Below are 11,555 nucleotides of genomic sequence, written 5' to 3' on the forward strand. Positions count from 1 at the left end.
AAATTGCTTTGGATGTCTTTCTGATGGTTCTAAAGCTTGAAAATTCATAAATAAAAAATACGTAAAAAAATACGTAAAAAATACTTAATTTTGCTTTCGTTGAAATTGAGCTTGAAATTGATCAAAAATTACGTAAAATTGCTTTGGATGTCTTTCTGATGGTTCTTAAGCATGAAAATTCATAAATATAAAATACGTAAAAAATACGTAATTTTGCTTTTGAGAGTACATTTGATGATTTTAAGGCTTGAAATTGATCAAAAATTACGTAAAATTGCTTTGGATGTCTTTCTGATGGTTCTTAAGCATGAAAATTCATAAATATTAAATACGTAAAAAAATACGTAATTTTGCTTTTGAGAGTACATTTGATGATTTTAAGCTTAAAATTGATCAAAAATTACGTAAAATTGCTTTGGATGTCTTTCTGATGGTTCTACAGCTTGAAAATTCATAAATAAAAAATACGTAAAAAAAAAAATACGTAATTTTGCTTTTGAGAGTACATTTGATGATTTTAAGCTTGAAATTGATCAAAAATTACGTAAAATTGCTTTGGATGTCTTTCTGATGGTTCTAAAGCTTGAAAATTCATAAATAAAAAATAAATAAATATAAAATACGTAAAAAAATACGTAATTTTGCGTTTGAGAGTACATTTGATGATTTTAAGGCTTGAAATTGATCAAAAATTACGTAAAATTGCTTTGGATGTCTTTCTGATGGTTCTACAGCTTGAAAATTCATAAATAAAAAATACGTAAAAAAATACGTAAAAAATACGTAATTTTGCTTTTGAGAGTACATTTGATGATTTTAAGCTTAAAATTGATCAAAAATTACGTAAAATTGCTTTGGATGTCTTTCTGATGGTTCTTAAGCTTGAAAATTCGTAAATATAAAATACGTAAAAAATACGTAATTTTGCTTTTGAGAGTACATTTGATGGTTTATAAGCTCAAAATTGATCAAAAATTAAAGAAAATTTCTATTCAAAAATTGTTTTACGAAAAAATAAATAAAAAAATGTTTGACGAAAAAATGAAAAAAACTTACCTTCAATGAATTAATTTGATTGCGTAAATCATCGGGACGTTCTTTCGGTCCGCCAACAGCAGCAATTTTCTGTTCAACGCTAGCAATCCATTTAAGGAGACTGGACAGATTTTCCTCGCAATGGGTGAATTTCTCGACAACTGCTTGCTATAATGTCGGAAAAGGAAGAAAAGAACAGAAAAAACAAAAATTAGCAAAAAAATCTTCAAATCCAAGGTAAATTCCTAACAAGATCAAGTGCATGGGGGGATTTTTTTTGCAAATTTTCGGACTTCTCGATAAAAATTTCTGTCATTAACTGTATTTTCATGTTTTTGCTTGTGTGATAATGTTTCGTTTTGTTTGTGTGTCACGAATAATGCGCGAAAAATGTAAAAATGACGAATATGAAGAAGAAAGAAATCAAAGCTAGAGGAAAATAAAACAATACAAACACATAAAAAACAACAAAATTTTGAAAAAATAATAAATTTTTTGCCAAAAATGACGAAAAAGTTACAACATCGCTACAAAAAATTAAGAGTTTTGACAAACTACATTAGAAGGAATTTAAAAACTAAGCACAACGAAACACATTTTCAAGCCACAATGCTTACCAGACCTCTTTTTACGGAGGTTTTGAATCCTTTTTCTTTTTTTAAATTGATTTTTTTTTACAAAACTCAAAAAAATTAATTATTTTCAATCAAACACACACAATTTCTTGTAAATTTACAGGAAAAACTTTCATTTTCATGCCAATTCATGCCTTTTCATGCATTTTTTTTTGTTAATTTTTGAAATAATTTCATGCAATTTTCTTAAAATTATTATTATTCGATTTTTTTTCTAAAATAATACGTGGGTTAGTAAAATATCGAAAGCGAAGGCATGGTTAAATTTTTTTTTTTGGTTAGTGTTTTTTTGTTTGATTGTTAAAGTTAGAAAAATTAAAAATAAATTAAAAAAATATTTACAAAAAAATATATTTTTTTTTAATTAAAAATAAATCCTGAAAAAAAATTCAAAAATTAACGCTGAAAAATCAAAAATTTTAATTAACAAAAAATTAAGCTTTAACAAAAAAAAAAAAATGATGGTGAAAAGTTAAGCACTTAAAAATTAATTAAAAACTAACAAAAATTGTTTCACATGTTATATTTTTGTGAAATTTTTTGTTTGTTTGGTATGAGGTCTTCAAACATTACCACCATGCAAATGAGAATAAATTTATCGAGATTCCATATTTTTTTAGGAACCAATTTATTTTTTTTTATTTAATTTTGACTAATTGTTAATTCGCATGTGAGAATGGGGGCGGGGTGAGAAATTAATTTCTCAATAAGCTTTTTACTTAAAAATTATTATTTTTTACGTGTTTATTTGCCGATGCCTAAAAAATGGTTATTCGTAAAAAAAATTAATTATTTTTGCATTATTTGAAAAAAAGTTTTGTGATCAATGTGTTAGCTAGAAAAAATGAATTTTATATTTGTTTTTAATCTAATTAAGCTGATCAAAAAGTTCAGACGCGTTAAAAAAGCGTAGATCTGAACGTTAATGATCAGAAAAGTGAGGTTTTGCGAAAAAAAAGATTTTTTTGTATTTTTTTTTATTTTTGAAAGTTGTCTGAAAATTTTTTTTAAAATAAATTTGAAATATTTTTGACAGAATTTTAAAAAAATAATAATTTATTTAATTTTAAGAATAAATTTAATTAATTAATCAATGCAATGTCGTATAATTTTATTTAATTATATTTAATTTAATTAATAAATTAATTAATAAAAAAATTGATTAATTTTTTTTTAATTAATAGAAAATAAAAAATATTTTTTTAAATTAATAAAAAATAAAAATTAATAATTAAATAAAATAATTATTTTTTTAAAAATTAAAAATTTTAAAAAAATAATAAATTTATTTTTTTTTATTAGAATTAAATTTTAAAAATATTTAAAAAAAATAAACTTGTCAAAAATATTTAGTAAATTCGCCGTAAAAGTTTTATATTTGGATAAATTTCGCATAAATCAACTTAAAAAAAAATTAAAACATAAATATCCAAATATTATCTTTTTTTTAATTTTTAAATGTAATTTTTAACAACTTTCAATTAATATTTTTTTTTTGTAAATAAGGCACTTATTAGTCAAAAATCAAAAGAAAAAGAACTAAAAAAACAACTTAACTCAAAAAACATAAAAATATCGTATTAGTTGCGTAAAACAATATTTTTAAACTTATAAATGTAGAATATTTACCTTAAACCTGTAGATAGAAAAATACTTAAAAATTTCGTATTTTCTATTAATTTTTTTCATGTTTTTAATTAAATGATTCGAAGTCTGTTTTTTTACTTAAATTTAAGAAATGTTTTTGTTAATGAAAAGAATGAAGAGAGTTTTGATCGAAAGTTAGTGCGAAAGTGCTGTCGAATAATCAATAAAATTCAGCTCGAAAAGTTCGTTTCAAGCGAAAACTGTGAACTGAAAACTGTGAAAAAAGCTTAGCCAATTATTTTTGGTTGTTTTTGGTTATCTTACTTCAAACGAACAAAAAAAAAGTAGAAAAAGTAAAAAGTCGTAGAATTTTTATCCCAAGCTTTAAAAAATTAGCGCAAGAGTGACAAGAAAGCGCACGTGATAAATTTTGTTCAATTTTTTTCTCGAATAATAATTTTTCATGCTCTTAATTTTTAACCAATTTTCATTCAAAAAAAATGCCCAAACCTGCCATTTAAAATAATTTTTCCTCCTTGTTTGCAACATTTATGTTTCCTTCTAATTTTTTAAAAGCGATTCATGCAACAAGGCTTCCGATTAAATAAATTTACATTTCACGAAACGACGTCAATTTACGATAATAAACAGTTTTTTAATGAAAATTCAACGAAAATTAAAAAAAAAAATTACGAACGAAGCACAAGTGATTTTTTTTTGTTTTTTTTTACACGTGAAAGTGACTTTACATTTTTTTAGTGCGACGGCGGTGAACAAAATTTTGCGGTGTTAATTATAAAAAATTTTTTAATTAATTAATTGCGGAAATTTTTGATTAATTTTTAATGAAAAGAATAAAAAAAATAAAAAAAAATGAAAAATGAAATTTTTTTTAAAGTGTAATTTTTTTGAAAAGTAACGTAGGTTTTTTTCGTTTGTGTGCTAATTGTGATAAATTTTGATTTTTTTGACATTTTTTGCCAAAGTAGACTTAAGTTTAAAAAAGATTTGGTAAATATTCGACACTTAGGAACTAAAACTTACCCGTTGTTCAGCGGGTAATAATAAGCCTTTTTCGAAAGCTTTTGCAAAGTCGATTTGCGTGAGTTTAGATTCGGGTGCAGCAGTAATAGAATTAACTTTGCCGGCATTAGCGTCAACTAAGCCGTTCGTAATTGCAGCTTGTAGCGGAATAATTTGACCATTTTCTTTGTTATTACGCACAAGTGTCGTTGTGGGCGTAATGATGCCCTTCGAAATCGTGTCAGCTAACGTAAGTTTATAACTTTTTTTCGTTTCAGGCGTCGTCGTCGCCGTTGTCGCTGTGAATGGATCACTAAAGCGTCCCATTTCGGGGTCATACATGCCATACGAAATGGCTTCCTGCAAATCGAGCGAATGCTTTGGCGTCGTTAGCAAGCCCGTATCGACTGCTTGTCGCAACGTTACGAGTTTCGAGGATTGCGTATCAAGCACATTTGCCTTTTCACCATCCACTAAGCCCTTGCGGAATGCTTCGGGAAGTCGCAGTAACTTACATTTCGCGCCATCTTTCAGCAAAACGCTCTCCGGATCAATGAGACCCATCGTGATGGCATCTTTGAGGGTGTAAACTTTGTCGCCTTCCTCCAGCGGATCACGATATTTGCCGGTTTCCAGATCGAGTAGGTTAGATTCGATGGCCCAGTCAAAGGAAATGGGCTCACGGATGTAAACAACAAGGGCGGGACCGAACACAAAGAACATTTGTCGCAAATCAACAGTAGCCCGTGTCTCCGGATCAACTAAACCGTCAGCGATCGCGAGTTTAAGTTGCTTAAATTTACCAGTATTCGGATCTTTGACGTACGCGAGTTCAGGATCGATAATTTTCGCGTTGATACCTTCTTGGATGCTCATTTCGCGCAACGGATTTGCCATATTTGGCGACGCGAGTAACTCAACACTTTCGTTTTTCACCATTTTCTCGTCTTCCGTCGGTTTAGGGACCGTAACTAACAGTCCTTTGCTCAAAGCGACGTCAAAAGTGACAAAATTCTTATTTTTCGGATCGTTCACGAGACCTTTTTCGACGTCAATATCGTGCGAATCAATAGCTTGTCGTAAAGTTTTGTCGTCTCCCGTAAGGGAATCTTTGAAAATAGTCGTGTCAGGATCCACGAGCCCATGTTCGATTGCTTCTCGCAACGTCAAGAGCTCATTAGTATTTGGATCAACAAAGTGTCCCACGTCAATTCTGTATAAATAGAGTTTAATAATGCGTTCGATCGTCAAGTGACGACGAAGAGTGACAATGAAACCACGTTTTCGTGCTTCTTGTAAATCAATAACTTGTCCCTTGCCCATGTGATAAACGCCTTCCAAGTCGTCGATCACACCCGATTTGATACTTTCTAGCAAATGCTCGTATTTGTTCGTCGTTAAATTCTTCACGATGGACAATTTCGAGTTGACAATGTCTTCATCCAAGGCTTCTTGCAACGTCATTTGACGATTGCTTACGGGATGAATAATTTTACGTGTTTCGCGATCATAGAAGCCCATTGCTAAAGCATCGTACAAGCCAAAACTGGCATTTTCGATGTCAACAATGAGTCCCATGTTCATGGCTTGACTGAGAGACACGAAATTATCCGTGCCAGGGACCTGGAAGACTCCCTCCCGCTTGTCGATGAAACGTTGACGACACGTTTCCGACAAATTCAACAAAGTTTCGTCGTCTTCGTTGAAGTGACACGGCAGTTGGGGATGGATAAAGAATTTTCGCATCGCCTCATGGAGCGTAATTTTGCGTTGCGTGGTTGGATCAGCAAAACGACCCGTTTTTTCATTGTAAATGCCTTGATGGATGGCACGTTGTAAGCTAATGGGTGCTTTCGTATCCCACAAAATGCCGATATCGAAAGCTTGTTTCAGTGAAATTGTGGTTTTATCATGTTTGACCTGCGCATTTTCACCGCAGATGATTTTTCCCTTGATGGCATCGAGAATTGTCAGATTGGTAAATGACAAGGTCTTTGGATCACGAATTTGAATCGTTGAACCATCAATAAGCTTCGTTTCGAGAGCTTTACTTAAAGTTAACCGTTCACCCGTTTTTGGATCCATAAATAATCCAGTTTTTTCGTCGTAAATATTTTTCGCGAGAGCTTCGGACAAAGTTATGGGCTTTCGAATTTCAATTAAAATTCCGCGATCAAAAGCTTCACGGAAATCAACTTTATTTCCATGCTCATCGCTGATTAAACCACGTTTGGAATCAACAACGCCCGTTTCCACGGCACTTTCAAATGGCAAAACTTGACCTTTGAGGTTAACAATTGTGGAATCCGGGACAATCAACCCACGTCGAATTGCCCTTTCCGTGGAAAGCTTTTCAGGCGTCACTGTGTTCGTGAACTTGCCTGATCGGGGATCATATAACCCCTTAAAAACGGCATCAGGTAATGTGCATTTTCGTCGTACGGGGATTATAAAGCCACGATCCAAAGCTTCGTTTAAGGTTAATTTTGTGCCGTTTGTCGGATCAATCATTTGACCAACTTTGGCGTTTATGACACCGATTCGGATCGCATCGATGAGATTTATGATGCTGTCACTCTTTGGATCGCGAATAATGAATTCTGTGGCGATCACGTCGCCATCTTTGATCGCCTTTTCGAGAGTTACTTTTTTGCCGTCAATGTCAAGAAGACCCGTATTTGGATCGTAAAGATTTCTCAAAAGCATGTCAGTGAGAGATAAGGGCTTTAAAGTGCTTATGAGGTAGCCACGTTGATAGGCTTGGTTTAAAGGTAGGTCTGGATTTGTTAAACGACCTGTTTGAGCATCAATTAATTTCTCTTTGACAGCTTCTTTGGCGGGAACGAGGCCATCTTTCGGCGTATCCCACACGAGAGTCGACTCAAGTTCGACATATTTTGATTTTATCGCTTCTTTCAGGGGAATTTCCTTGCCCGTTTGAGTGTTAAGGATCAACCCAGTTTCAGGATGATACAATTCCTTGACAATAACGTCAGTAACACTCATTGTAACAGGTTTTGTAGCAACTAAACTCTTTTTGACAGCGACATCTAGCGGCAATTCTTTCTTAGTTTTCGTATCTTGAAGTTTACCGGTTTCAGTATTGATTAATTTTGTATCGATAGCAGTTAATAAAGGCACTAAAGTGTTACGTTTCGTGTCTTTGATGTCCGAAATATGAGGACAAACAATACCTTTGTCGACTGATTCTCGGATATCGACGTATTCTTCGGAAATTGTATCTAAAATACGTCCCGAATCTGAATGGTACAAGCCCGTTTTGACTGCTGCTTCGAGAGAAATTGGTCTGCGATTACCTTCGAGTAAAATTCCGCGCAAAAATGCAACGTTAAACGTCATTTCTGACATATCTGTCAAATTTATTACAACACCGCGTCGCAAATCGACAATTCCCCGTTCAATGGCGACATTCATGGGTAAAATTTCATTTGTAGCAGGATCTTTGACGGAAATCGTTTCAGGTTTAATCAAGCCAGACCGCAAAGCTTCGGCAATGGGTATGAGTTCGCCATCGCACGAAACCTCAGCCGTGTCTTGTTTAAACTTGCCATCATCTAATGGAGTTGCGACTTCCTCAACATGTTCCGTTGACACTGTTTCGGGGATCTTTTGTACGATCCATCGTCTACGGATGCATTCAAAGAACGGAATACGTTTTCCTGTTTTGCTACAAACCATTTGTCCGGTATGTTTATCGATCAAAGGTTTTTCTAAAGCGACATTTAAAGGTTCGTAAGTATTATTTCTTAAATCTTTCACGAAAATCAGCTCTGGATTGAATACATTTAACTCGTAGATGAATTCGCGGAATGAGATGCGATGTCCCGTATTTGGATGAACAAAAGATTCAGTTTCGACGTCATAAACTCCGTATTGAGCAAGTTGCTCGGGAGTTAAATCTTCGTTCAAAGACAACACAAACTCAGGAGTTTCATCGACAAGAGCGACCAAATGTGGCGTAATTATGTCAACCAAGTCGAGAGGAATTAATTTTTCGGTATCGAGACCTTCTTGAACTGTAAATGGCAATTCTGAACCGCCATCCAAAACTTTACATGATTTTGGTTCGATGCGATTTTGGGTAATTGCGTCGCCAAGAGGCAATCGAACAGTTTGAATTACATCTCCAGACTCACTTTCGACGAAGGATTGCTCTTGAATTGTCGACAAATCGTGATGTTCAGTCGTAATGAATTCCGTAACTTGTTCAGAAGGCGTTTGCGAGTCTTGATCTTCTTTGGATCCGGGTAAGTAAAGTACTTTCTTTTCAGGTGATTGACGCGATGAGTCAGTTTCTGACGTTAAAAAGTCTTGAGTTGATCGAATGACTTTAGTAACTTTCGTTTCAGTTGGTTGCGAAGTATATTCATGAGTAATGACATCAGGTTCATTGGTTATGACATGATGCTCTTCAGTAGTTACAATAACTTTAGGATCTGGAGAACCTTCATGATCGGAAATGACAGTTGTGATTTCCGATGTTTCGATAGTTTTTATTACGCGAGTTGTTGTAACAACTGTACTTGTAATCAGATTTTCAGTAGTTTCATGAATTTCAGTAACCTCTTCAGATGTTGGTTCATCTTCGAAAGAACGAGTAACGATAGTAGTTGTAACTGTAGATGATTGTTGAGAATCATCGGGTAAAGTGACAGTTTCAGTAAATGTTTGAACAACAGGTTCACTTACTTCAACAACTTCAGAAGTAATAATTTGAAGATTTTGATCTTCTGGTAATTTTTCAAGGAGATCTAATTGTTCTTGCGTGATGAGACCTTCCTTGATGGCATCTTCAAGAGGCATTTCTTTACCGGTTTTGGGATTAATGAATTTCTTGACAGATTTGTAAGCAGCTTGACCTGCTAAAATTGGGACGCCAACAACAGCTGCCATTCCCAATTTTGCGGCATCCAGGATTTTGGATGATGTGCTTGGCTTATTTGGTTCAATTTCATCCATTTCTTCAACTACTTTTGTTACTTTGGTTGTAACTAATGTCGTTTGTGTTCTTTCTACTTCGACATTTTCTGAAACGAGTTCTTTCGAAGGAGATTGAGATTTTTCGGGGCGGAAATGTTGTTCGTAATCAATGAAAGCTTGATTAGGATCTTTAGGTTTTTCAGTAGAAGATTGAGAAAGTGGCTCGTCTACAATTTTGACTTGAGAAACGGGAAATGTGACGTCAGTTTGACTTTCCGTCAAAATTTGATCTGTAACTGTGACTGAATGTTCTTTCGACAATTTTTCTAACTCTTCTTCGGTAATGAGACCTTCCTCTATGGCTTTTTCTATGGGGATTTCTTCACCTGTTTTGGGATTTCTCCATTTAATGGATTTTAATGACTCGTAAGCGGAGGCTCCAGCAACGATTGGTACTCCAATCGCCGCTATGAGACCTTTCTTTAGGGTTCCGAGTAATTTGGAATTTTTGCTGGGTTTTTCTTCTTTCTCTGGCTTTTCTTTTTTCTTGCTGTCTTTCTTCTTCGATACAGTTACTTCATCCAAAGAATGTTCAGGAGTTTCTACGGGTTTAGTAGAATCTACAACATCAGATTTTTCAGGGGCTTCAGTTTTTGGAACAACGGGCTCGTCAACCTTTTCCGTCTTTGTCGTGTCAGTTTTTTGTAAAGTCTCGTCAACGGGAGTCGTTTCTTTCGAAGATCTTTCAGATTTGTCGCCCTTACCAACGATGCTCATAAGACCCTTTTTCATACCGCTGAACATTGAGCCTTTAGAGTCATCGGATTTTTCTTTCTTGTCTTTCTTTTTCTTGGATTTTTTAGTTGGATCTTCTTCTGACAAAGAGATGGAAGTGTCAGGAGAAGCTTCTTTAGCAAAGCTCTCTGTGTCGGGAGATTTTTCTTTTGTTTCAACTTGAGAATAAGTTGTTTTTTCTGGTCTAAATGTAGCTTCGTTATCAAGGAAAGCAGACATGAAATCATTGGTATGAGAAGATTCCTCGCCTTCAATGATGGTTTTAACTGTAGTCGTAATTGTCGTTGTTTTGGTAGAAGTGAATGAAGTTTGAGTGTCAGTGGTAGGAGCAAAAGTTTCAACCATTTCTGTAATGATTGTTTTCTTTTCTTTTTCTTCTGGCGTTTCAGAAGGTTCAATTTTGATAGTTTTGTGAACTTCTCTCTCCACAGAAGAACGGGGACTTGGCGGTACAATCGGCTTGCCCTCTTCTTCATTTGGAGTGTAAATAATTTCTTGTTTAACGATTTGAATAGTACCAATTTGTCGTTCAGGCGTAATGCTTGAACGAAGACTTTGGCTTTCGCCATCAATTAAAGATTGAGTTAAATCTAAAACATGAGGAGGAGTAATAGTTTTGTCTGCTTTGGAAGATTTTGTACGTGGCGCGGGAACAGGTTTGGTTTCTTCAACAGAAGGAACTTCACCTTTTTCTTCAGGAATTGGCTCTTTCATTAATTTATCGTACTCTTCTTGAGAGATATGTCCCTCAGCAAGAGCTTGATCAAGAGGAATTGCCTTTCCTGTTTTCGGATCAATCCAATGACGAATGGAGTTGTATAAAATTACGGGAGCTCCAACAACTGCCATAAGTCCTGTTTTGATTCCGCCGAAGAATTTCGAAGCTTTAGAAGGAGTGTCATCTTTAGGTTCTTTTTCTTTGACTTCTTTAGGGGCTTTTTCTTTAACTTCTTTAGGTTTCTTTTCTTTCTTTGATTTTTTATCTTTAGATTTTACAGCTTCAGATGTTTCAGGAGAAACATCTTTTTCAGGAGATGCTGTTGTTCTTTCAGGTCTAAATGTAGATTGACTTTCTAAGAATTCTAATGTCTTGTCTTTAATTTCAGGTTTGTCATCGACCTTTTGTTGAACTTCAATTGTTTCGACAACAATTGTTTCAGTTTTAGTTACAACAGGCGATGAGACAGTAGTTTCGGTGACTTCAACGGTTTCTTCAGGAATTGGTTCTTTCATCAATTTATCATACTCTTCTTGAGTGATATGTCCCTCAGCAAGAGCCTGATCAAGAGGAATTGCCTTTCCTGTTTTCGGATCAATCCAATGACGAATGGAGTTGTATAAAACTACGGGAGAAACTTCTTTTTCAGGAGATGCTGTTGTTCGTTCAGGTCTAAATGTAGATAAGTCTTTAATTTCAGGTTTGTCATCGTTTTCAATTGTTTCGACAACAATTGTTTCAGTTTTAGTTTCCAAGCTTTAGAAGAAACATCTTTTTCAGGAGATGCTGTTGTTCTTTCAGGATGTCTTGTCTTTAATTTC

At 34.1% G+C, this 11,555-nt stretch overlaps 1 protein-coding gene across 1 annotated transcript in view; it reads right to left on the reverse strand.

Moving 5' to 3' along the window:
• The window catches only part of LOC134828143 (uncharacterized), a 117,702-nt gene that overhangs the window by 24,469 nt on the left and 81,678 nt on the right, over nt 1–11,555 (reverse strand). Inside the window, exons 16-17 of the mRNA XM_063841129.1 lie at nt 4,302–11,422; nt 1,057–1,203 (exon numbers count right to left, since the gene is read on the reverse strand). Of these exons, the coding sequence (XP_063697199.1) occupies nt 1,057–1,203; nt 4,302–11,422 (7,268 nt within the window). The remainder of the gene's footprint in view (nt 1–1,056; nt 1,204–4,301; nt 11,423–11,555) is intronic.

Source organism: Culicoides brevitarsis, chromosome 1 (genome assembly GCF_036172545.1).
Source record: "Culicoides brevitarsis isolate CSIRO-B50_1 chromosome 1, AGI_CSIRO_Cbre_v1, whole genome shotgun sequence".
In the NCBI taxonomy this organism is placed as follows: domain Eukaryota; kingdom Metazoa; phylum Arthropoda; class Insecta; order Diptera; family Ceratopogonidae; genus Culicoides; species Culicoides brevitarsis.